Source organism: Lutra lutra, chromosome 5 (genome assembly GCF_902655055.1).
Source record: "Lutra lutra chromosome 5, mLutLut1.2, whole genome shotgun sequence".
Lineage (NCBI taxonomy): Eukaryota > Metazoa > Chordata > Mammalia > Carnivora > Mustelidae > Lutra > Lutra lutra.
Window position 1 is genome coordinate 65,375,391 of NC_062282.1, and position 26,061 is coordinate 65,401,451.

Below are 26,061 nucleotides of genomic sequence, written 5' to 3' on the forward strand. Positions count from 1 at the left end.
GAGCCTCCTATCTGCCCTGCGTGCAGAGTAGGCTTGTCGTTCTCCCTCTGTTCCTCCCACCCCCCCCTCACTCACTCTCTCTCAAATAAATAAATAAATAAAATCTTTTTTAGAAAACAAAACCAAAAACCCCCACAAAAATAAATAAATAAAATGTTTTAAAAAATTAAAAATGTTACTTTTGTTAATCTGGAACTTTTTTTTTTAAAGATTTTATTTATTTGAGAGAGAGACAGTGAGAGAGATCATGAGCGAGGAGAAGGTCAGAGAGAGAAGCAGACTCCCCGTGGAGCTGGGAGCCCGATGCGGGACTCGATCCCAGGACTCCGGGATCATGACCTGAGCCGAAGGCAGTCGTCCAAACAACTGAGCCACCCAGGCGTCCCTAATCTGGAACTTTTAAAATATGCTATAATTTTTTACATTCTGCAGAAGTAAAGCTGTCCCCTTGCCCTCCTCCATCAATAGGATAGGCTACAAGGCACGTTTCAGTCAAGGGGGAGAAACAGGACTTTGCACCCTTATATAAATGATAAGCATCAGCTTGTTTTTTTTTTTAAGATTTTATTTATTTATTTGATAGATAAAGAGGGAACACAAGCAGGGGGAGTGGCCTCCTGCTGAGCAGGGAACCTTATGCGAGGCTGGATCCCAGGACCCTGGGACCATAACTGGAGCCAAAGGCAAACGCTCAGCGACTGAGCCACGCAGGCGCCCTGTGCCAAAGCATCCTACATTCCTGCTTCATGGGGGAGGAGGCAGGCAGCAGGACAGAACCTGCCTGCCTGCCTTCCTCTGGACATCTGCCCTCCCTGGCCAGTCCAAGCCCTCAGAAAGGCCCAATCTTTAGACAGACTTGCCAACATTCTCAATAACCCATCAGCAGACAGGAACTTGTTTATTGAGAAGGAAGCAAGTGGGGCATTTGCATTTCTGGGGTTTCTGGACTGGGAGCTAGCTCCATCTGGAAGCCTGCCCCGCATATCATCATGGAGGAGGCATTCCCATTGCCCACTCAGCAGCAGAGAAAACTAACAATCTCAAGGGAACGTTGGCAAAGATACCTCAGCCAGGAAACGGCAGAGGTGAAATTCAAGCCCAGGGCTGAACCCCCTGCTGATGGCTTGGCTGCCCGGTGTCCTTGGCCTCAGCTCCTCCACTTTTAATATCCCAGGGACAGGAGGGTTGAAGGCACCACCCACAGAGAAAAAAACTAGAAGTCACATCTCCCTCTAGTGGTGAGAGGGAAAGATTTCACTGAAGAGATTAATTAAAGGAGGTTGTGTCAACTCTCAATAAGGTCCTTAGAGAACAACTTCCCCAGCCTGGTATTATTACAGATGGCACAACTAAGGTGCAGAGGATAGAAGAACCAGGCCAATGTCACACAGTTAGCAGTTAATTAAATAGAAAAAGTGTTCTTGTGTCTTACTTAACGTCAGGCATGATGCTCATAGCATGAGATCCACCGGGGAGGATATGTCGCTTCAGCAGCACACATATTAAAATTGGAATGATACAGAAGAGATGAGCATGGCCCCTGCACAAGGGATACACTGGGAAAGAGGACACTGTCCCTGCCTGTTATGAGCTAAATTGTGTCCTCCCAAAAGTCACATGTTGAAGTCTTAATCCCCGGTGACTCAGAACAGAACAGTATTTAGAGATAAAGTCTTTAAAGGGTAATTAAATTCAAGTAAATCTGGGGAGGCACCTGTGGTGGCTCGGTCAGTTAAACGTCTGCCTTCAGCCTAGGTCATGATCCCAGGGTCCTGGGATCAAGCCCTGCATCAGGCTCCCTGCTCAGTGGGAGCCTGCTTCTCCCTCTCCCACCCCCACCCCCCCCGCTTGTGTTCCCTCTCTACTGTCTCTCTCTCTGTCAAATAAATAAAATCTTAAAATATGTATATAAAAAGTTGCTCAGCCTCACTCCAAATGTGAAAAATACCAATAACAAAGAGATTTAAGTTCATTTCTGTCAGATTTACAAAAGATTTTAAGTTTGATGATACTATATGTTGGCAAGAATATGGGGAAATAGAGACGCAGTAGGTTCTTAGAATGGATTACAAATTAGGACAACCGTTCTGAAGAGCAAATTGGCAATCTTAACTTTGAAGATGTGCAACAGAATGACAGCAATTCCACTCCTGAGGTTATACTTTATTTTATTTTAAAGACTTTTTTTTAGAGATTTTATTTACTTATTAGAGAGACAGACAGAACAAGCAGGGGAGGGGGAGAAGGAGGGGGAGAACCAGACTCCCCGCTGAGCAGGGCGCCCAACACAGGGCTCGATCCCAGAACCTGGGGATCATGAGACAAAGGCAGATGCTTAACCAACTGAGCCAGCCAGGCCTCCCTTCCCAGAATATACTTTAGAAAAGTTCTCACAAATGTGCTCAAGGAGACGCCTATAACAACCTTCACTGCATCACTGTTCGTGAGAGCAAACATTTGGACGACAGAAAAATAAAAAAGTAAACTGTGATATAGTCACGCAAGGGAATACTACACAACATTAGAAATGAATGAACTAGATCTCCAGGTATCAACATGCTCAATCTCAAAAACGTTATGTTGTGTTAAACAAAGATAATAGTATGTTACCAGTAGAGGCCACTTTTTTTTTTTAAGATTTTATTTATTTATTTATTTATTTAGATTGAGAGCACGCAAGCGTGAATGCTGGGTGGGGAACACAGGGAGAGGGAGAGAATCTCAAGCAGACTCCTCACTGAACACGGAGCATGGAGACCTACGTGGGGCCGATCCCACGATCCTGAGATCATGACCTGAGCCGGAACCAGGAGCCAGCCACTCAACTGACTGAGACACCCAGGCACCCCTGTAGAGGTCACTTTTAGGCAACACGTTTGAGCAGTGGAAACATAAACGAGGCAAAAGGGCCCACAGTGACCACCAAGCTGAAACACGCTCATCAAGCGACCCACCTCAAAATAACCATAGGCCCTAACTGACTAATTACAACCAGGCGCAGTTCCAGAGGCTACAAAAAAAGGGAAAATTCCATACAGTCCCTTACTTCTTCACCCCGCCCTTTAACTATAGCCCCTCGTGGCAGACAGTCTCTCCTTTGCTGTCCTGCCTTCTGCTCCCTTGCGGTATATTCAACCTTCCTCTCTCTGGTTCTGCCTTGGGTCTATTTTTTCACCACCTGCGCCGGCTCCCATTCAATCAGAATATGCCACATTACCATTTACGTATATTATTAAACCAAAAAACGTTTTGATATGTATTAATAAAATAAAAGTACAAAAACATAATGGGAATGATACACATCAACTTGGAGATCACGATTATCTCTGGAGATAGGAATAGCATCTCATTTATGCTTGAAATTTTTTTAATAAAAAAATACAGCAAAAGGTTAATTCTCAAGTTTCGGTCAATACATGGGTATCTGAACATGTTTGTTTGACACATTTAATAATTTTAAAAACATTAAGAGCCGATTAATTAAAATGATGAACAACTCAAGAGCTCATCTATGTGAAAATGAAACATCCTAAAATCCAACCGAGGACCCATGTGAGAGACTCCAAAGCCAATCCCATAAGTTTTCCTTCTTTTTCAGAAGAAGAGTTTGATAAAATGAGTGGACCTAGATTCCAGGGTCTGTACAGGGGGATACAACATATTAAGAGCATGGTTTTCAAGACACACAGACCTGATTCAAATCGTAGCTGCCTCATGTATTCATTAAATGATCTTGGAGAAACCACCCCCTCTCTCAAGTTGGTTTTCTCTTTTATAAGACGGAGATAAGATGACCAGATGGCAGATAGCACAAACCAGCCCCAGATCCAGGGACACCTGAGAATCAAAGGGAAGCTGGCAGATCAGAGAGACCAGCCCCGTGGCCATCAGCAAAAGGCTGGGCTTGGGTGTGGACAATGGCAACCCAGAGCCAAAGACAGAGCTCCAAGACGGGAATCAGGCCCTGTTGGTTCTCGGACAGATAGACCCTTACTTCTTCCCTGCCTTGCACTGGGCAGACCTTGGCCAGTCCTATCACCGTTACCAAGGGCTGAGAAGGCAGTGGCTGGGTGGGGAAGTCAGTAACAAACTCCAGTGCAGTGAACTGGCCGGCACCTCTGCAGCCTCTCCCACCACTCCTCTTCCCTCTCCCTGTACCCTAAGCACTAAGTTATGGCAATGGGAATTAGTAAGAGACTTACCTGGGCCGCGAGGAACAAGGACTTTTTCTAGAAATGCAGGTGTCTGCTCAGCACAGTACGAATTAGGGGTGCGGACTGTGCCCCAGAGAGTCTCCTTCCCAACTCACCAGCAATACACTACACTTGGGCTATGCCACCTCCTCCAGGCACTTAGTCCTGGCCCCGAGGAAAGGAGCTCACAGGGGCAGATAAGAGATGCCTGAGGGGCACACACCCAATGAGAGAAAAGATGCCATACAGGACTACCTTATCCAAACACACCAGAGTTAATGGACTTGGCAGGACAACGAATGAAAATAAGCATTTAAAATATCACTCTAAAAAAGAAGAGAGAGTATTTTGGAAAGATGAAGGGGGAAACGAGAAATTATAAGGAACCAACTACAGAACCAGACATGAAAAATGTTATAGATGAAATAAAGCCCTGAAAGGCTGGGGTGAATAGCAGAGTGGGTATAGCCAAGGACCAAATAAACAAGTGGAAGACCAGGTTCAGAAAATTCGCTAAAAGCCATGACAAAGTTATAAATAACTGAAAAGCAGAAGGTTACACCAGTGTTCTGTGAAGCTGGCTATCCCTGAATAGCATGGCACATGATATAACCAGGGGACGCCGTGGTCAGGGAGCCACTCCTACACCTCTCACTGTAAAGCAGTTCCCCTCGTTGGATGCTATGTTGTTTGTGACTGACTGCACCCTGTGGATGGGGCATACTTGATTCCCCAGATAGTGATGAGAGAAGAAGGAAGGAAGGAAGGAAGGAAGGAAGGAAGGAAGGAAGGAAGGAAGGAAGGAAGGATGGACGGACAAGGAAGGAAGGAAGGAAGGAATTACAAAAGGGTTGAACACAAATATACCCTGGACTTTAGGAATAACAGTACCCACGGATGCAAATGGCACCAGGATTCCAGTTCTGCCTTCTGACTTTGCCTTTCCTGCTCTACCTCAGCCTCTTTGACCTCAAGCCTACTTCTTTTAAATGCAGGGAAAATGGTTACCTATAGCTGATAAGTTTTACTTCTTAATCCACCCAAGACAGATGGATCTCAAGATGCTGGGTACCACATTTAAGAATCCCATTGAACAGTCTCCTTGGTTCAGCTTGATCTAATTATTACTGACTAATTATTCATGCCAAGTGTCATATAAACATAGCAGGTTTTCAGGATGCCTGGGTGGCTCAGTCAGTTGGGCCACTGCCTTCGGCTCAGGTCATGATCCCAGCATCCTGGGATTGAGTCCTGCATCGGGCTCCTTGCTTGGCAGGGAGCCTGCTTCTCTCTCTGCCTCTGTCTGCTTGTGCGCTTGTGCTCTCTCTCTCTCTCTCTCTGATAAATAAATAAAAATCTTTTAAAAACCCAAAAACATGGCAGGTTTTCAGTTAATTCAATCATTAGGAAAACTATTCTCAGAAGATGGAGACAGACAAATGTTTGCACAGCAGTATATTTTACACCAGAACAAAGCCTAATGTACAGTTGATGTCTAGTTGGTTAAATGTCAGTTCCCTGCTGCCCTTCTTGCTCCATCATCAGCGACTTGTAGTACTTATCCTGGTGGAGATGGGAAGCCACTGAGGAATTTTAACCTGAAAATGACATTGCCAGGTTTTCTTTTGTAAAGACTGCTGTGTAGTAATATGGAAGTTGGACTGTATAAGTAAAGTTGGCAATAGTTATCTTTACAGTTTAATCTTCTTTTTAAGATTTTATTTATTTATTTGACAGAGAGAGACACAGCGAGAGAGGGAACACAAGCAGGGGGAGTGGGAGAGGGAGAAGCAGGCTTCCTGTCGAGCCCAATGTGGCGCTCAATCCCAGGACCCTGGGATCATGACCTGAGCTGAAGACAGAAGCTTAACGACTGAGCCACACAGGCACCCCATTTAATCTTTTTTTATAAAGATTATATTTATTTATTTGACAGAGAGAGAAACCATAAGAAGGGGGAGCAGCAGGCAGAGGGAGAGGGAGAGCACATGGAGCTCGATCCCAGGACCCTGGGATCATACCTGAGCTGAAGACAGATGCTTAATCAACTGAGCCATTCAGGCACCCCTATAATTTAATCTTTGTAGAATATCTAGATGGGTTCATGACTGAAGAGGAATTAGCATCACCCAGAGATGGATATATTGACAGATGGGACTTTGTCTTCTCTTTTTTCAGAAGGTAAAGAGTGACTATTTTTCTAATAGATATTTCATCATGGAATGTGGAAGCACAAAGTTAAAAATGGATATAAGAGTAAAACTGGATGCAAAGGAGTGGACTGTGCTGGCCATATGCCTGTTTAATCACAGCTCCATTCCTCACCCTTCACCTGCTCTGCTCTGCATGACAGGGGGCTAAGTCCTGACAATTCCATTTCCAGAGTTTCCTTGCCAAATGGTCCAGTTAGTTTCAGCTAATGACAGCCAATGCCAGGCAAAAGGAGACTGAAAGGGATGGGTTAGAGAGGAGGGAAAAGATCAAGAAAAGAATGTGTCATAGAGGCCAAGGGAGGAGAATGTGCAATTGATTCAATTCTCCAAATATGTTAAGTGTGAACTCTGGGCCTCATTCTTATACTCAACACATCAGACCCCCAAGAAGACAAAGGCCTGGTCTGTCATCCTCAAGTGGAAGGACAGACATCTTCAGGCAGAGACTGTGACCACCAGGGTGACTGAATTCCAGCTGAGAGACAAGGGGATGATCACCCACTGTGTGTCAGGAGGCAGGAAAGGTAAGGTAAGGCCAAATTAGATCTCCAGGAGCCTTTTGCGCTCAAGGGATTAAGGTTCTGTCTTTTGAAACGACATAAAACTTACATGAATGCCAAGACTAAATCCCTTAATTTTTTTTTTTTTTTTAAATTTTCCGACCACAAAGTTTAGGATACTCACTAGTGCTAATTTTTCTCTTTGGGAATCCTGCACTCCTGTCTCACCAGGGAGGTGATCCCTCAAGGAATGAGCTGGCACCCCCGCCAGGTTTTGAATGGCATCTCTGCTAAGAATTAACAGTGTTAAATATTGCAAGATCAAGCAAAATAAGAACTAAGATGTTACCAACGGATTTAACAGGGAAGCATTTGTTAGATACCGGGTGAGAGCAGTTTCCCTGGGTGGGCTGGGTGAAGAATAGGAAATGAACATTATCCGAAGTAGGACTGCAATGAAAAGGAAAGGTAGTACCAGTGAGGGAGGACAGTTTCTGAAACAAAAGAGATCTGAGCATTACCCGCAAATGACCAGAAAAGAACCCAGAGTCCCTCCTGGTCATCAAGATGGTTTGGGTTTGCTTACAAGAAAAACACCTATCCATTCTGCAGTCCCTTACCTAGTCCTCCTTTGAAGTACCCCAGACTATTTCTCCTGCTACACCTGGAAACCTTGGCAGCCACTGGAAGTCAAGTAGGACTAGGCGATGAGATCTGAACACTGACCCCTAATCCTACCTGCTTCATTAGCATGCCCAGGATCCCAAGGGAGCAGAGCTCCTGGGGTATGAGAAGCAGCCAAGAGAGGGTAGAGTCCTAAAAGTCAGGGACCCGGGTTCCAGTTCCGTCTCTGCCACTCCATAACCTGACACCCTATAGCCGTGTGACTTGCCTCAACTTGATCCCCGAAGTCTTGAGATGCCCAGGAAACATCGCTTGGGGTTTGAGTGCCGGCTACACCAATGCACTACGGTGCGAACTGAGCCTCCGCTTTCCATTCTAGGAAACACCGTTTTACGGAGTAAACGAGAACATCGGTCAGCTAACCACTAGGCATACAGCAAGTGCTCGGGAGATGCCAACATCACCGACTCCCGTCCTCCCCAGGTACATCTTTCAGCTCTCCGCCTCACGTAGCAAGTGGGAGTGGGAAGTGCCAGCGCTCGGTTCAGCGCCCCCCACTCCAGCAGCCCGGGCGCGAGCCGCCAGTCGCGACGGCAGTGGTGCATTGTGGGGCTTGTAGTGTGGGGCTGGTGTTGGGTGGGTGGGCGCGGCCGCCGCAGTCGCAGCGGGGCCATCTTCCGCGGGCCGGCTGGTTCGGCCTGTGCTGCCCGCACCCGTGCCCCTCGCCCTGTCCGATGGCTCCGCGGCCGCTGAGCCCCTTGGTGCTGGCGCTGGGCGGCGCCGCGGCCGTGCTGGGCTCCGTACTCTTCATCCTCTGGAAGGCCTACTTCGGGCGCGGACGCGAGCGGCGCTGGGACCGGGGCGAGGCCTGGTGGGGCGCGGAGACTGCCCGCCTCCCTGAGTGGGACGAGTGGGACGTGAGTGCCGGGCGAGGGTCTGGGCCTCCGCGTGTGCGGCTGAGGGGTGTGACGCCCCACGAGGGCAGAAGCGCCTAGGTCGGGGCTCGGCGCCGCAGACCCTGGCGAAAGGGCGCGCAGTGGTAGCCGGGCCGTCGTGAGTCCCACAACCGAGGGATGGGTGGGCATTTCGGAGGGTGTGCGGCACCGCCCTGCGCGGCCGCGAGACCCGGGCCTCTTCGTGGGCGCGGGAGCCCCGAGGGCGCGGCCCCGGAGCTCAGTCGAGCCCGCGCCGGGTCCAGCCCGCGCTCGCCTGGCGCCTGCGCAGTGCGCACAGCCCGCGGCCCAGGGCATGTCGGGAGAGGCCGCCGCCTCCTTCCCCGGCGCGGGGCGGAGATGCGAGTTTATCACCTTCGGTGTCCCCTGCGACCCTGGGACGTAGGGACTGTCAGTCTGAGGAGGCTGAGGCTTCGCTGGGGGAAGAAATTTCACCGAGGTCACTCGGGAGAAGCCAGAAGAACGGGGTTTGGGATTCAGGACTCTGAAGGCAGCGCTGGTCCCACTGCACCAGGCCTTGCCTTCCTGCCAGTTGACCGGTGGAGGGCGGGGATGGGTCCTTTGGTGTCTTCGGGGGTCCGGCAGGAGGGTGCCGGCCGCAACCTGACCTGTGCCCACAGCCTGAAGACGAGGAGGACGAAGAGCCAGCGCTGGAGGAGTTGGAGCAGCGTGAGGTGCTGGTGCTGGGGCTGGACGGCTCGGGGAAGAGCACGTTCCTACGCGTGCTGTCCGGAAAGCCACCGCTGGAAGGCCACATCCCCACCTGGGGCTTCAACTCTGTGAGGCTGCCCACCAAGGACTTCGAGGTGGACCTGTTAGAGAGTGAGCAGACCCCCCCCACACACACACACCGTCTCCCCCATCACCTCACTTGGACCCAAGCCGGGTCTTTGCTTGGGTGTGTCTCCAGCATGTATATCTCAGCAGGACACATCCCTGTATGATATTCTTCCCCTGCCTCTCTGGGGCACAGGATACAGTCCACGCTCTGTATTCTGACATGATGGGCCATTCATGATTGGGCAATTCCAGCCTGGTCACTGCCTGTCCCTTACCCCAACTGAAGCTCACATGCCTAACACTGAGATTCCAAAAGCTAAAGTTTCCAAACATCTGCCAGGCATTACTTAATAAAACCCTCCCAACAACTCCACAAAAAACTGGAAACAGTTACTACCCTTGTTACATGCATGAGGAAAGGGAGGCCCAGCAAGTTAAATAAAATCCTGGCTCACCCAGCTTGCCAGTCTGCTAATGCAGACTCTCTGGCTGGAGGCTCTCGATTTTAAGCAGCATGCTGCTACATTGCTTGTTTCTGAAAGGTTCTTACTGTTTTCTTTCTTCTGTCTGTGCTTGCACTGTTCCCGCAGTCTGGAAAGCCCTTCTTCCCTTTAAAAACTGCTATACCTCTTTTCAGGATTTAGATCAGAGGCACATGGGTGGTTTGGTCCACAGAGCATCGACTTGATCTCACGGTCATGAATTCAAGCTCCGCATTGGGTGTGGAGCCTACTAAAAAATAAAACAATAAAGAATCTTTTTTTTTTTTTAAGATTTTATTTATTTACTTGACAGAGAGATCACAAGTAGGCAGAGAGGCAGGCAGAGAGAGGGAGAGGAGGAAGCAGGCTTCCCGCTGAGCAGAGAGCCCGATGCGGGGCTCGATCCCAGGACCCCAGGATCATGACCTGAGCTGAAGGCAGAGGCTCAACCCACTGAGCCACCCACGCACCCCAACAATAAAGAATCTTAAAAAAAAAAAAAAAAGATTTAGATCAAACATGATATCCTTATGAAGCCTTATCTGATTCCCAGGCTAGGTTAAGGGCTCTTCCTCTGAGCTGGCATTTGCTGCATACCAGCCTATGTCCCTGACGAGGCTTCTGGGGCACAGATGAGTCTGATCCAGCTTTGGTCCCGAGCACCCAGCCTCAAGCAAGTAACTGGGAGAACTCCTTGAGTGAGTGATCAGAAAGGGTCTGGGCCGCCCCTGTCCTCAGTGTTAGGCTTCTTGGGATTCCAGGAGAGGTTGGCAAAGGGGCTATTCAGAAGACAGCAGTACTTAGCCAACTGTGTCCAGCTGCAGACTGGGTGTGAGAGAGTAGTGGACTTCCTGCCAGCCAAAGGGCTCAGACCATAAAGACTAGGTGGGTTTAGTTAAGCAGCAGCTGGTGGGATCAGACTCTGAGGGCCTGGCTATATCTTTCCTCCCTGCTTGTGGCAAATGTTGATATTCACCTGGAATTTGGTCCTTTAAACAAGACTTTACCTGTCTCCCTTTCTTGTGCCAGGGATGCAGAAGGGTCAAGTGGGATTCTGCACTTGACTCCCACTCTGGCAGAGATAGTAACCCCCAAACCTAGGAGAATGGGGTTGGTGTTTTCATGTTACCCAAGAGTCTAAGGTTCAATAGAGTCACTCCTGGATTCTTTTTTTTTTTTTTTTTTTTTTTAAGATTTTTATGTATTTATTTGTCATAGAGAGAGAAGCGAGAGTGAGCACAGGCAGACAGAGTGGCAGGCAGAGGCAGAGGGAGAAGCAGGCTCGCTGCCAAGCAAGGAGCCCGATGTGGGACTCGATCCCAGGACGCTGGGATCATGACCTGAGCCGAAGGCAGCTGCTTAACCAACTGAGCCACCCAGGCGTCCCTCACTCCTGGATTCTAACCCAGATCTCCCATTCAAGCCCTGGAACTCTCCCTTCCCATGACACTCGCTTGGCTATAGTCTACAGTGCCTGGCCTGGAGGCCAGCCAAGCATGAGCCCTTTGTTGATCCTTGATGACTCTTCCCTTCCTCGCCCCACTTTCTATATCCTATCCATTTGATTAGCTAGTTCTTTCAGCTTTATTTTCCAACAGATTTTGCATCTGTCCACGTCTCCCCACTTCCACCACTGCCTGCTTGGTCCAAGCCACCATCATCTCAGTACTATAATAGCCTCCTTGCAGGTCTTCCTGCTTTCACTTCTGTACCCTACTGTCAGCCAGCAGTATATTTCAGAAACCCATGTCACTCTTGCATAAAACCTTTAAGTGGGTCCCCCACAGTTTCACTGTAGCCTGACAGCCCTCATGTGGTCAAGCCCTGGCCAGCTTTGTTAGCTGTGGCTTCTTCCCCTCTCCCTCTGGTACTGCCTTGGCCACCCTGGCTGCCTTCTGTTTCAGACACATTGAGCTTGCTCTTCACTCTGCTTGTAATGCTTTCCTCTGCCTCTTCCCTTAGCTAGCTCCTTCTCGTTATCCCAGACTCAGCTCACATGCTGCCTCCTCAGGGAGACCTTCCCAGACCGCCCAATCCAAAGCCACCCCAAGCCATTTTCACTTTTTCTTTTTTATTTCCTTTCTGAAATGTGCTTATGTGCTATTGCTGTGTCTGTCTTGGTTACAGAGGGAGCTCCTTGAGAGCAGGGCCCTGTCTGCCTCACCTCTGTATCCCCAGCACCCAGATCAGTGCTTGGCACCTAGTAAGCACTCAGTAAATATTTGTTGAGTGCCTGCTATGTGCCAGGCATTGTGCTGAGGGCTTTGGGGGGATCCAGATGTAAACAGCTCTAACTCTCAAAGAGCACAGAGTCCTCAAGTGTCAGAAGTATATCCAGAAACTCTAGGATGCAGTGTGGCTAATGGGGACTGTGCAGAGGGACAAGAAGGCAACCCAGGTTGGGGGTACTATGTGGGCAGCCATGTGGTGGTAGGACTGAGTATGCTGTTTTCAAGGAAAGAAAATGGGGTGACCAGACTGAACATGAAACACTGAATGGGGAATGGTTATGTATAGGCTGGGCAGGGAGTCTTGGCTTCTGACCACACCATTACTGTCTGGGAGAGAAAGCTAGGAACTGGCAGGAAGCAGCTCAGGAAAAAGAACCAGAGAGTACAATTTAATGGGCACCTTGTATGCTAGTCTGTGAAAGGCGCATTGTGTGTGGTACCTTTGGGTTTTCCTGCAACCTGTTAGTAGGTAAGTTCAGTGAGGAGAACGCTGCTACTCGAAGGTAGTGAGTTGCCTAGGGAGCCCCAGCTATCAGAGCCAGAGCTAAACCAGATTGGCTCCAGAACCTGTGGTCTTCCTTGCCCCTGGTTGGTGGAGCCTTGGGAAGCTGTAAGTGGGATGGTATGGGGCTATATGTAGAGAGCCGGGGCCCAGGGAGGCTCTGAGCTGGCCCCTGGCCTCTCCTCAGTCGGCGGCAGCCAGAACCTACGCTTCTACTGGAAGGAGTTTGTGAATGAAGTAGACGTGCTGGTCTTCATGGTGGACTCAGCTGACCGGTTGCGGCTGCCCTGGGCCCGGCAGGAACTGCACAAGCTGCTGGACAAGGACCCTGACCTGCCTGTCGTTGTGGTGGCCAACAAGCAGGTGAGGACCATGGGAGGGAGGCTGGCTTAGACCAGCTGGGCTTGATCACTGATCCCTGGGTAGGGGCAGGGAGCACAGGGGAGAGATTCAGGCCCAGGCCTGTGATCTGGAGCACTCGGGTGAGATACTGTCCCCAACTCTTCTACCTGTGCTTTTTCCTCATCCCTGATCCTCATTTTCTGTCTTCCTCCTCACCTCCCTGTCACCCACTATCCTGAAGAAATGAGAAAAATACTAAGCATCCACTATATATAAGGTATGGTTTTGAATGACATTTCACATTATGCTTCTAATTGATCCTACAGGATCCATTTTACAGATTGGAAATCTGAAGCTCAGAGAGGTTCTGTAATCTCCCCAAGGTTATACACCTTGAAAATAGTGGAATTACAATGTCTAACTCCAAAACTTGTGCCTTTTCCACTCTGCCATGTCCTTGTGACTTCCAGCTCTAGATCAAAGACCTAAGCTGGGAAGTGATAAGTGGAACATATTCCAATAACAATAACAAATAATATTTGTAAGTGTGCTTACAGTGTGCCAGGCTAAGCACCTGATAGTCATGACCTCGCTTAAATCCTACAAAACCCCATGATAGGCCTTGTTATTATCCTCAGTGCCCAAAATTAAAACTGGTATGTGGCAAAGCCAGGACTTGAACTCAGATCTTCCTCAAAGATTCTGCTCTTAACCATGCTCTACTTCTCTTGGGCCTTTGGCCCAGCCACCCTCAGCATCACAGACTGAAGGTGCCACTCTCAGTACATGCCAGGTAAAACTTTGCCACAGTACAGAGTTCTGTCATTTTTCCTGTGGCCTGGCCCACGTTCCTGCGAGCCATGGCATTTGTTTCCAACCTGACTTGGAGAGAAGCTATATGTCTTTGATCCCAGTTTCCCCTGCCTATCAGGATATCCTTGACAATCATTTATAAGCATGTAACCATATGTTCTGGTCTGCCTGGGATGGCCCCCATTTATGGCTCTTGTTCTGGTATAATTATTAATAGTGTCCACTTTAAGTCTCAGAAGTACCCTGGTTTGGATGATGAATTACATCATCATTCTACTTATAAACTATAATTATGAGGATAACTCTAAGTGCCTCTCACAATGCCTGGCTTATAGGAAGAGCTGTTTCTCACCGCAGTGGCTAGTGGTAGTATGAAAAGAGGTTGGTACGAAGGAAAGTCAGAGATGAGAGAATTTAGACCAAGAGGCCCAGAGGCCACTTCTGGGAACTTAGGCCCCAGTGTTCCCCAGGATAGCCAAAGAACAGTTCTTCTCATGGATGACAGTGTGGGTGCTGGGAAACTGTGAGCTCTGTTCCAACCGGCTTCTCTGTCTCATCCCAGGACCTGAGTGAGTCCATGAGTATGGTGGAGCTACAGCAGGAGCTGGGCCTGCGGGCTATCGATAGCCAGCGGGAGGTGTTCCTCTTGGCAGCCAGCATCGCCCCTGCAGGACCCGGCTTTGAAAACCCTGGCACCGTGCATATCTGGAGACTGCTCTTGGAGCTTCTCTCCTAGGCCAGCTATCACCAGCTTGCCACCCAACCCTGAAGACCCTAGTCCTGCCACTCCTCCTGTCTACTGCCAGTGTGGGCCTGAGGCAGGAGCCATGTAGCAGGACTGCCCTTCTCTCCGCCCACCCTCCAGAGCAGGGCCTGGGCAAGGCCAGGAACCGCACAGAAGCCTTCCAACGGTGAGGTGGCCATGAGGCTGAAGTGGGGAGGCGGGTGAGGCAGATAGTGGAAGAGCATAGTGTCTGGCTCACTCCAGGCTGGAAGTGGATCGGGCTTTCACCGCTGAAGGCACCTCCTTCTCTGATGTGTACAGTAAGGTGCTCAGTGGGCTCGGTTCTCCTCTCTGCAGGTCCCAGTGACTGAGAATCGGGACAGCGTCAAAAGTACTCCCAGTCTAAAACCGTTCCCTCCTGGTGACCTCATGCCCGTCACGCAGGCAGGTTCTGGGCAGCACACAGTGAGCCTTGGCTCCAGGGCCCACAATGTCCTGCACCCCCAGCTCCACCGGGCTGGCTCGAGGCCTTGTGCTATCTCTGCCTCTCTGGCCCTGGGACCATCATTTTTAAAGAGATGGCTTCCTTGGCTTTTTCTCACTTGGAGATAGATTTTCCAGCCATGAAGATAAGAAGGGCTGGGACGAACCTGGAGATCCTAGCAAGGAGTTTTCTGAAACCTCCCTGCTTCTGCAAGCTAAGGCCTGCCTGCCAGACTACAGCATCAAGTGGTATTCAGCCCTGAGCAGAGACACGGAGGGCTTTCCTCCCCCTCGTCTGGGGACAGAAACTGCAGCTCTATGCCAGTGCCCATGTTTACAGAAGTCTGGCGAAGGAGCCTATGTCTCTGAGGAGAAGACGGTCACCTGGAGCTCGGTGTTGGCCTCAGAACTGCATTCTAATTATTTATTTATTTATTTATTCATACAAGGAACAGACCAAAGTCTCAGGTTCTGTTTCTAGGTGCTGTTATCAAAGCCCCAGATGACTGCCATGGAAAATTTGTGTCTTTGAGGAAAACAGCTAGAATTGTGAGACGTGTGATAACCTGCACGTGTCAGTGGAGACAAAGCTCTAGCTTTCCCCCAACATTTACAGCTAAAATCAGCATCCCCCTTTACCTGACCCACATGAACTTAAAACTGCCACTTGGCCCAATATGTCAAAAGGACACAATCCCCTCCCATGTAGCTGGTGACTGTAGGAGAGGACATTTCAATCATGTAAATCCAGGTAAACAAAAATAGGAATTAGCAGATCAGCCAACAGGATACCTGAGGCTTTGGGTACTTCAGTTTTTCTGGACCTGCTGATTCCCCAGCCAAAAGTTGGACAGAATTTCTATTCTCTCCAGTGCACACTCACAGTTTATTTATATGCTGACACTTTAGTGCAGGCTAAGGATGGAGCCTTTTGTCTGCGCTGAGTAATCAGTAGCCACAGATGGACTTTTTTTTAGCAGAGATAGCCAAGCCAACTCAGTTTGCTTTTTAATTGAGAATAGAGATGATGTGCCTTCATTTCACTTGACATTGACTCAGTGTGCCTCAGTTCCATGCTGTGGCCTACACAAGAAGAGGCACAGGGAGGAAGGTGGGATGGACGCTCTAGAAGTCCAGAAGTGTGACGAGTTACAGTGGCCTGCTGTGCTCTTGGGCTGTGGGTGTATGACAGAATCACTGTCCTTTGAAATTCTAATTAACTTTCTGCAGAAGAAAGAAGAGATTTGACTGCTTTTATCTTAAATATTTAAGGAATGACTTGACTTTTAGAGTACCCTTTGAACTTTTGCCGACAGCTTTTCATTTTGACATTTAAAGATTGTGAAACTTTACGTCTTTGTTCTATAAACTTCACCTTGTTCTCCAGTGCTTGACATTTACCTCTGGAACCAGCATCATTGTAGGGGACCCTTTTCTAATTAAGATCTCCCTTTGGTCTAATGAGTATCGTTATGTAATACAGTTTTCAAAGTCTGCAGTGAGGGGACTGACCTTGAATAGTTATCTCTACATGAGTGACCTCTGAAGACCACTCCCAGAACTGACAGGTCCCAGTGGTACACTGGAAGACACAAGCCACTGAGGGGGCCTGAAGGTCCAGAGTACCACCCTGATGCTTGTGCAGAATATAGATGTTCTCTTGACCTGTGTGTGTGCCTCATCACATTTGTGGCTGACTGCTGCACTCCTCTGGTGCGACTGCTGGCCTGTCGTCCAGGCAGAGTGTCAACAGTGCTCAACCGCTCTGGTTTCTGCCAGGACTGGGCAAAGTGGAGAACGGGCCTCTCTTATGAATAGCCGAGTGCCTGGCCCGTGCTGCTCTTACCCAGTTGCTCCTGAATGTGACTTTCTGATTCACCAGCCCAGATCACCTGCTCCTGGGAACCAGCCATTATCTGTGGAGTTCATCTCAAAGTGAGTTTTCTGAGCTAGCCTGGGTGACGCTGTTCCCCGCAAGACTGCCCCAACACTATAGCTCCCAGCCTACCTGAGCATGGGATATGGGTCAAATGTCAGCCCTTCTTCTTTTCTAAGGAAGGCAACTGGAAGGCAGGCTCTGGATCTGAGAGAGCAGGTGGGCACTCCATATCAAAAAGAAGCTTCTGCTTCTGCCTGCCTGTTGAACCGATGCCTGATCATTCACCCTGGCACCAACGGCTTCTGATCTTAAGAATTAATGCAATGTGGCTTCTGCTTTTCCATCCTCTCACCTGCTGCCAGCCCTCTGAGGAGAGGCCGACTTGGCCCAAAGCTTGGTCATGTGAATGGTCTAAGCAAGAAGGCTCCAAGACCACCACCTTGACTGGCTGCTTATCCGCAGGAGCCTCTTCTGGTACCTCTTGCACTGACACACTGGTATCCAGCCGTAAGGACGGGGGTGGGTGGTGAAATCAGCCCGTCACAGCGCTCCCCTCCCTCCACAGAGAGGTGCTGATGAAAATCTGAGGACTTGCCTGTCTGCGTGGATGAAACACTAGATTGCAAAACAACGTTTCCACCTGTCTATGGAAAACATTTTGTTCTTAAGCTTGCTTAATAGCAACTGCCAGCACTTTGAACTAGCTGCTGAAACTCACCTGTGGTATTCATCCTGGTACACCTGCCCAGATCTCAGGCCTGGAATAGTCTGAGCATCTTCCTGTCACATTTGTTGGCTCACACATCTTCAGTTGTTTCTATTAGCTGTGCGAAGAACCTCCAACTTTTCCTCATTTGCTGCCTCTGCGAGGTTGGCCCATGAGGTACATAAGGAGAATTCCCATCAAAGATCTGGAAGTGAAGAGGCCTTGCTGTCCCACCCCAAGCCCTGTGAACCCAGACCCACAGGGTTGTCAAGGACAGATTGCATTAAGGGAGACCAAGTGGCTGTTTGAGACACACAATAAATGCCAAAAACTCAAATATGGTTTCATTTGAATTCTGATTTTGAGGAGTATATCCTGCGTGCTTATAGTTCCAGTGAGGGGCAGGTATGGGGGATGGTACCAGAAGTTTCAGTAACACGATCATTTGTATCTGTACCTGGCGGCCATTCCTTGGGAGTTCTAGCTGATGGGGCCAGAAGTCAGAATGGAGCATTCCCCCTGCACCTGCCTTGGGCTCAGCTCCGGATGCCCAGGGAAGATTCCTGCACTAAAGCCCAGTCGGCCAGGGGATGTCAAGCTGATTAAAAAGCAGTTGTAACTGGTATGTATTGCTACAGGAAGGCTAGGGCATAGGGACAACAGGACACTTACACAGCATAAGGATGGGGGAAAGTGGCAGAAAAGGCTTTCCAAAACTGGCACCTGAATTGGGTAAAGAAACAAAGGGACAGCTGTCAAAGGCCTGAATTTGGAATGCCATGGAGGACATTATGAGGCCAAATAAAAGCCCTCACTAGTGGCTCGCTCAGTCTGTAGGTACAGCATATAATTCTTTATCTCAAGGTCACGAGTTCAAGCCCCAAATTGGGCATGGAGCATACTTGAAAGAAAATACAGAATCCCCTACCGGGAGACTAGATTCCAAAGCCTTTGTGCACAGTGCTACAAGGGCCAGTTCACTGCTGGGGGCTAAGCCAGCATAGGAGGGGTTTCTGGGGCCCTGTTTCCAGCCTGCCCTGATAGCGTGGGACGGATGGGCTGCCTTTAGGGGCTGATGGGGAGGATATAGCAGGTGAAAACCCAGGCTTAGCAGTTGTACTGACTTGACTTCAGACCTCACGCTGGCATCTCAAGCCTCGGTTTCCTTACCTGTAAAATGGTGAAGCCACACGCCCTGCAGGACTTTATGTGAAATGATCTGCATAAAAACAGCAAATCTTTTTTAAACATTTTTATTTATTTATTTGTCAGAGAGAGAGAGAGAGAGAGCGAGCACAGGCAGACAGAGTGGCAGGCAGAGGCAGAGGGAGAAGCAGGCTCCCCACAGAACAAGGAGCCTGATGTGGGACTCGATCCCAGGACGCTGGGATCATGACCTGAGCCGAAGGCAGCGGCTTAACCAACTGAGCCACCCAGGCGTCCCTAAAAACAGCAAATCTTTTTTTTTTTTTAAGAGATTTTTTTTTAAGATTTTATTTATTTATCTGACAGAGAGAGATCACAAGTAGACGGAGAGGCAGGCAGAGAGAGAGAGGGAAGCAGGCTTCTCGCTGAGCAGAGAGCCCGATGTGGGACTCGATCCCAGGACCCTGAGATCATGACCTGAGCCAAAGGCAGCAGCTTAACCCACTAGCCACCCAGGTGCCCCAACAGCAAATCTTTTTTAAGAGGAATAAGGAGAACCAGATTTGAGGTGCCCTTCTAGGCGAAACATTAGGAATGAGAGGGGTTTTGTATTATAATAGCTCAAGATAAAGTATCAAGAGCAGAAAATGCCCAGTGCCCACCCCACAGTGCCTGTGATCATGTTATGTGTCATCACCTCACATCGCCAAATTAGGCAGGCCTGCCCCAGAGAAGGGCCACACAGTGTGTACCCAGTACCTGGCAGACAGATGCTATTCAGCAGTCCACCAGTCTCAGTGGACTTGGGGGCCTCGGGTTCCTTTCAGAGCAAGCAATCTCAAGACGAGTAGTGAAGGCCAGTCATAAGGAGGCAGCAAACTTCCCCTCTGGCCCTTGAGCCAATCTATTGAGACATACCTCCCAAGCAGCCCAAGGTTAGCAGCAGGCTTGTGTAGAAGGCTTAATGCTGTGCAGGAAACCAAGCAGAGCAATGGAACCAGAACAGGGGACACGAGGAGGGAGGCCACACCTAAAAGGGGAGGAGGACTGTGGCACATTAAGGGCTGGATGGCCTCTCTGCCCGGCCGAGTGGGTTTTCACAGGGACAGTCCCAGAGCTTGGTTGGGAACGGAACACACAACCACCAGAGAAGTAAAATAGTCTTTTTATTATGTACAGGCTATACGTAAACCACCCACCCACTCTGAAAACAGTAGGTTCTGGCTTTTCTCAGGGCACTCAGAAGCTTCTTGGAGACTGTTCCTTCCCTTCAGAAAGGGGAGTATAAGTGTGTGCATGCATGTGCATGTGTATGTAACCTTCTGATTCCATGAGATTTGACCAGCCTCATCTAGCCACATGCCCCTCCTTGCCTTAAACCCTGGCTTTGAGCTTCTCTGGTCCAGGAGGAGACCTCAGCCTAGGGTAGGCATAAGCCAATCATTCAACCTCCATCTTGTTCTTCTGCAAAGAATCAATGAAGGTTTGCCACTCCGCTGGGTAAAAACGCTTATAGACGTTGATCTTATTCCGAATCTGTTTCGGGGTATCTTGGTAGTAATTCTTCTCATCCCGGGCCATAGCCTAAGAAGGGAGAAGCCACTTGAGGAGGGCTGGACAGGCAAAGGTTCAAATTCTAGTACTGCTTGAGCTGGGCAAGCCACTTAGTGTCCCTGAAGTCCAGGTTCCTCACCTCAAAAACCATGGGGTATGTGGGGAAATGGGTGCAAATACCCTTGGGAACCAGGCAGGAGCTGCGGCCAAATATGAGTGGCTAATGCTCCACCCATAGCTCACTGATCCCACTTGGGCACCAGAATCCAGTGCAGTCAGATCCTCCAATTTTTAAGAGAAGTCAAAAATATTAACTTTAATTCGAAAACTCTCATAATTAAAATGGCACCTAGTTCAAGTTCTTTAAAAATACCATGCAAATAAAACTACATGTCTGAGTGGAATATGAACCACAGGCCAATCAGTCTATTCTGGCTACAAGCATCTGTCCATGAGATCAATTTCCTAAAGTCTCTCTTTCCTTCATTTGCACTCAGTCTTAGGCAAGAGACAAGATCAGACCCCAAACGGTCCAGGGCACCTTCCTAACAGATCCAAATGGTTCTTCCTGCCAGGCCTGAACCACTCACCTTATAGTCCTCCCCATGATTCTCCACCATGTAGCGCACATAGTCAATGAGGTCTCGAGACAGCGTGTTTCCTTTCTTTTCTGGAAGGCTGGCTTCTGCCTCCAGGTCTACAGTGAGAGAAACCAGGACACAGAAAATGACGTTTTGCCTCCCATACTTTTTGAGTTGCCCAATCACCCTTTCACCCCATCCCAAACCAAGGCCATCAGATGGGCTTTGCCTCTCCAGCCCCAAATTCAGTGCTCTTCAGCCCCTGGGATTCCAGGCCCTGCCTATGACACAATCATCTATCACTGTGGCAACTACCTAAAAGGTAAGTCATCTCTCTTGGGTCTCAGCTGGGTAAAGGGCAGGGACCAAATTAATAATCTCCACTTAGTATTGGGTCCTAGGGACAAAGGTGAAGATACACTGCCTACCACGAATCGTGGCTTCACTGTTAAAATAGCTAGGCAGGAGCATCTGGGTGGCTTAATCAGTTAGACATCCGACTCTTGGTTTCAGCTCAGGTCATGATCTTATGGGTCGTGAGATTGAGCCCCATGTGCGAATCCATGCTGACCATGGAGTCTGCTTGTCCTTCTCCCTCTACTTCTCTCCCCACTCTCACTCTCTCCCTTACTCCCTGGAATAAAATCTTTAAAATTAATTAATTAATTAATTAAATAGGTAGGCAAATACTCCCCATTTCTCAAGTAGGAGAAAAACAGCTCAGGGAAACAAGGTGGTCAAATGTTATCCAGGGGATAAGTGCTAAATTGCTTATAGTCAAAATTATCTTTGACTTGGTTGCCAGGGGCTGGGGTGGGAGGGAGGCAGGGAAATGGGGAGTTGTTTAATGGGTAGAGTTCCATTTCTGAAGATGAAAAAGTTCTGGAGATCTAATGCATGACAACATAAACATACTTAACACTACTGAGCTATATAATTAAAAATGATTAAGATGGTAAACTTTATGTGATATGTTTTCTACCACAATTTAAAAAAATTCTTTAAAGAATGAGAAGTGAAAAAAAACTTTTAAAAAATGAGAAGTAAAACGTTTAGAAATTTGACAGAAAATACACCTGATTTTATTCATGCAATCCTTTGCAGTAATTCTTATGAGAATTCTTACGAGAATCACTGATAGGAACTCAAGAAATTCTCTATCAAATGCCTGGCCATTTAAAACCCTTTTAACTTAAGGAGAACCACTAACATCTTGGACAGATAAGAGGAAGATGAGTGGAGAATTTCAGAGTATTCCTGCTTCCCTGCAGAATTTACTCTGTTTTAATATTCAGTCTCTATAGCATTAATAAACATGAAACTGATTTGTCACTGAAAAGATTAAGTAAGATGGTGGAATCTATAAAAATCTGTTCATCCTTAAATTCATGACAAGCTGAACATGTGCCTGAGACACTGGTTTCTTTTCTATCCTCTCGGGCACCTGGGGGCATCCTCCCTGAACATTTCTGACCTCACTTCACATGTTTGAGTTTATTAAGTAGACTGAAAATATCCCAGTCAGAGACAGTCTTAACTTTGTGAGCCCTGGACCAGCTCCCTTCTTCTCTCCGAACCTCAGTTTTTCCAACTGTAAAATGAAGACATCTGAGGGCCCTTTCTGGCCCTGACTGGCAGCAAGGTGACCTAGAGGAATGTGGACAGCACCCACCGTTTAGCACATAGGGCTTCCGCACAAGCTCCTTAGGCCTCTCCTCTATGTCCACCTCCATGGCCTTCACCTGCAGAGAACAGAGCCTCTGAGACCAGTAGACAAAGGAAGAATCTTAGATGAGGGAAAATTCTAGAGGCTCCTGCCCATCCCAACACAAATGATTATCCATAAGAATCCCTACACATATTCAGGCAGGAACAGATGACTGAGAGAACCAATGCCCCGGAGGCTTTATGGTTTCCAAAAGGGACTCAAGGAAGCAAGTCATCTTTCTGTGCCTATCTAAAAAATGGGCATAATGCTCCTTGCCTACCTCACCTCATGTGTGCTAATCAAATGAAACAATGCCCATGAAAGCTCTTTGTAATTTACAATGAAAAGATATCAGATATCTTCTCTATGAAGAGGAGCAACCTGACAGTGCTTGGCTATAACTTCACATTTGATCAAGAAACAGTAGTGCCATTTTCCTCTGGCATGAAGGGCTACGAAGAAACTTATCTAAAAGCAATGGCACAGGGTGCCTGTTTGGCTCAGTCAGTTAAGCATCTGCCTTCAGCTTAGGTCATGATCTCAGAGTCCTGGGATGGAGCCCCGTGTCAGGATCCCTACGCAGCAGGGAGTCTGCCTCTTCCTCTGCCCTTCCCGAGCTCCACTCTCAGCTTGCTAATAAATAAATAAAATCTTTAAAAATTATTCAAATAAGTAAGTAAAAGCAATGGGACAAATCCAATCAGCAAGTCCATTCATTAGGTTAACTATTGAGCACTAGTTATATTCTAACCACCACTGGACAAAACACAAGGTCCTTGTCCCCAAGAAGATTATGTTGAGGGAAAGAGGCACATGCAATAAACAAATAAATATATAAAACACCATCAAGTATTTACAAGTGCTATGAGTTAAAGCTGGAAAGAAATTACTGGGTAAAAGAGTTCTATTTTTTAAAGTGTGGTGCAGAAAAAGACTTATTTGGGAGAAACTAAGGAAGCCTCAGACCAAGGATAATTAGATGACTGGGGGAAGGTGTAAGTAAGAGCAAGTAAAAATCCCAAACTCTGGGGCGTCCCTACTAGGAAAGTGAAGGGCAGAAAAAGATAAATCCTGAGACATACCATTGAGATCCCAAGGGACCCAAACAGGTTCATTTCGGAGGGATAAAGAAAATGAGTGGAGAAGAAAAGAGGGGAGCTTCAACCCAGGTCCAATGTGTGCTGGGAAGTAGGAGTGGGGTAGTAAAGAGCCCTTCAACCACAGTCAGTGCAAGCTGCCGGAGCTGGCTATAGGAAGGTCGCAAACCCGGGAAAGGCGTAAGCGTGGCAATCCACAGGAAGAAGTTCTTAAACTCAGCTAGGTATGGAGGCAAACAGGGAAGAAGGGCGGGGACCCTGCCATGTCAGTACCTTTCTCTTACGGAGGGGAACCGCCTTGTTGGGGTCCATAGCCAACCCCATCTCGGCCAGGTTCTGCCGCACGGATTTGGCGTGGTCCCAGGCATGTCGGATGTGGGAGCTACAGGCAAAGAGAGAGAGATCGCGGTACCGTCATCTCGCCGGCCATCCCAGCGGAGGTCCCCTGCCTTCCAAACCCCGGTCCCCTCACCACTCGATCCGTGGCGCTGCTTTCCGTCGAGCATTCCGGTTCAGCCGCTTCCGGTTAACATTGTAACCGAACTTCTGTCTCCTGGTCTTCCCCTTGGCTTTGGGCATTTCCTTGACCACCGAACCGACAACTCTAACTGGATGCCTCTCACGCAGCGCCTCGTGTCTCAGACTACTTCCTGTGGATGCTCGCAAGGGTTTTCGGGCATTTTCGGGAAATGTAGTCCACCCTATAGAGACATCATGCAGATTACTATAATGACTACGACTCCCAGAATGCAACGAGGGGTTGGCGTCTGCGTACAAGCTCAGCAAATCCCTTTTTCCCCCCTCCACTTCAATGACCTCATCAGAAGGCGGAGCTTAGCGTTCGCATTTTTTCCCAAAGCAGCTTCCCGGGACATGGCGGCTCCTGGTCCTGTGACTCCGGGGCCACCCTTTGAACCAGCACAGCCCCCAGTCATTGAGGGCTTTAGCCCCAGTATCTACAGCACTCAGGAAAGCTTCAAGGAAAAATTTCTTCGCAAGACCCGTGAGAACCCAATGGTACCCATAGGTAAGCAGGTGTTGTAGGAACTGTAGACGGAGAGGATAGTGATGTCTGAGGGAATGAATTAGGTGAGGACCGGGAACGCTAAGGGGGAAGGGAGTGAGAGCGGACCAGAGTGGTGGCGCCGAGGCGGGGGGGGTGGGGTGGTGGGGTGGTGAGAGGTGATCCTGATTGGAGCAGGAGTTGGGCTTGGGGGGCTGAGATTGGGCGAGCCCTGTAACTGGGAGGACCCTTCCTCGACCAGACCCTCCTACTAGACGCGCTCTGCCTCAGCTGTTATTCAGAGCTCTGGACTCCGAGTACTGGAGGCCCACAGCGGGGAGGGGCCTCCAGCGCCGGAACGTGCTACTCCCCCACTTACTTTGTCCCCTCCGCAGGCTGCCTGGGCACGGCGGCCGCCCTCACCTACGGCCTCTACTGCTTCCACCGGGGTCAGAGCCGGCGCTCTCAGCTCATGATGCGCACCCGGATCGCTGCCCAGGGCTTCACGGTCGCAGCCATCTTGCTGGGTCTGGCTGCATCTGCTATGAGGTCTCGATCCTGAGTCCGAGACCTGGCCTTGAACGTTACACAGATCGTTCCCGGCCCCAGGAGCAACCACCGGCCCCGCTACCTGACTTATTCCTTCGTCTCCCCTGACAGGGCCCCCTATCAGCGGGGGAGGAAGTGGCCAATTGTGTAACTGACAGATGTTTTTTTCAGGAATCTCGGATTCGTTTCAGTTTGGGTGTTGCATACTTGCATTTGTGCCCCACTCTCTTCACTTCCTACTTAATAAACTGACCACTTGTAGTTTGGTGATTTCATTCTCAATCTAGCACCCCCAGGGTTTTTGGTCTTTGGTTTTAGGAGGTTGTCTAAAGACTATAGGGGCCCTTAGAAATCCTATAGTCTAATGATTACCAAACTTTTGTGGTAACAGTCACCTGGGGGAACTTGTTAAAGGTAGATATTCGGTTCGGTAGAGTGATGCTATTTTGGGGGGGAAAAATGATCTTTCCAACAATCTTCAGACTTTCAACAGGAAACCCTTTGTTCAGATGAGGCTGGCCATGGCCCTGTCCCAGGAAGGGAGGTTCTGCCCTCCACTTTGTTTCTGCTCCTCACCCCACTCCCACCTCCTGAGAGCATCTAGGCTCCACTGATGTAGACTACCCCCACTTGGTTCTTGATGCATCTTAAAGAACAGGAAACTGAGCCTCAGAGAAGGCAGCATGGTGGAGTGGTAAGAACGTAGTCACAAAGCTTGCCAGTGTTTTAGGATTAAGGAAGAAAAGGGGCTGGAGACCTTGAGCGAACTCTACACGAGGCAACCTGTGAGTTTCTCATTCATGCAAAGTCTCAAGTATTCCTGGACTGTGGTCAGATCTAAAGTGTTGATTCGATGGGACCCAGTTTCCTTCCATGTATGACTCCATCAATTTCAACACCAGCTGCAAGCTGACAGAAAGGAAAGAGGAAGTAAGGAAGACACACTTTTTGGGCCCCTAACACCCTCTAGCTTTCTAAGTGGAGAAGTGTATGAGTAG

General features: G+C 48.8%; 3 protein-coding genes and 1 non-coding gene across 5 annotated transcripts; 3 read left to right on the top strand and 1 right to left on the bottom strand.

Annotated features, from left to right (window-relative positions):
- Positions 1-1,482: 1,482 nt before the first annotated feature.
- Positions 1,483-1,585, top strand: LOC125101432 (U6 spliceosomal RNA). The gene has a single exon (XR_007127841.1). It is a non-coding gene; the product is annotated as a U6 spliceosomal RNA (small nuclear RNA).
- A 6,568-nt stretch (positions 1,586-8,153) lies between these two features.
- On the top strand, positions 8,154-17,762 carry ARL10 (ADP ribosylation factor like GTPase 10). Its single transcript, XM_047730686.1, has 4 exons — positions 8,154-8,447; positions 9,104-9,305; positions 12,666-12,841; positions 14,196-17,762. The coding sequence occupies exons 1-4, from the start codon at positions 8,265-8,267 to the stop codon at positions 14,367-14,369; spliced, it is 735 nt and encodes a 244-aa protein (XP_047586642.1). The 5' UTR covers positions 8,154-8,264; the 3' UTR covers positions 14,370-17,762.
- A 1,962-nt stretch (positions 17,763-19,724) lies between these two features.
- Positions 19,725-24,202, bottom strand: NOP16 (NOP16 nucleolar protein). 2 transcript variants are annotated; one of them, XM_047730037.1, is made up of 5 exons: positions 23,984-24,202; positions 23,785-23,893; positions 22,379-22,448; positions 20,716-20,822; positions 19,725-20,155 (listed from the first exon to the last, which is right to left on the bottom strand). In XM_047730037.1, exons 1-5 carry the CDS (start codon positions 24,088-24,090, stop codon positions 20,012-20,014), a joined length of 537 nt encoding a protein of 178 aa, XP_047585993.1. In that variant the 5' UTR covers positions 24,091-24,202; the 3' UTR covers positions 19,725-20,011. The 2 variants fall into 2 exon arrangements, with proteins under 2 accessions (XP_047585993.1, XP_047585994.1); XM_047730038.1 differs by having other exon boundaries at positions 22,379-22,464; positions 23,984-24,174.
- Positions 24,203-24,296: 94 nt separating this feature from the next.
- On the top strand, positions 24,297-25,324 carry HIGD2A (HIG1 hypoxia inducible domain family member 2A). Its single transcript, XM_047730034.1, has 2 exons — positions 24,297-24,538; positions 24,910-25,324. Exons 1-2 carry the CDS (start codon positions 24,385-24,387, stop codon positions 25,074-25,076), a joined length of 321 nt encoding a protein of 106 aa, XP_047585990.1. The 5' UTR covers positions 24,297-24,384; the 3' UTR covers positions 25,077-25,324.
- Positions 25,325-26,061: the final 737 nt, after the last annotated feature.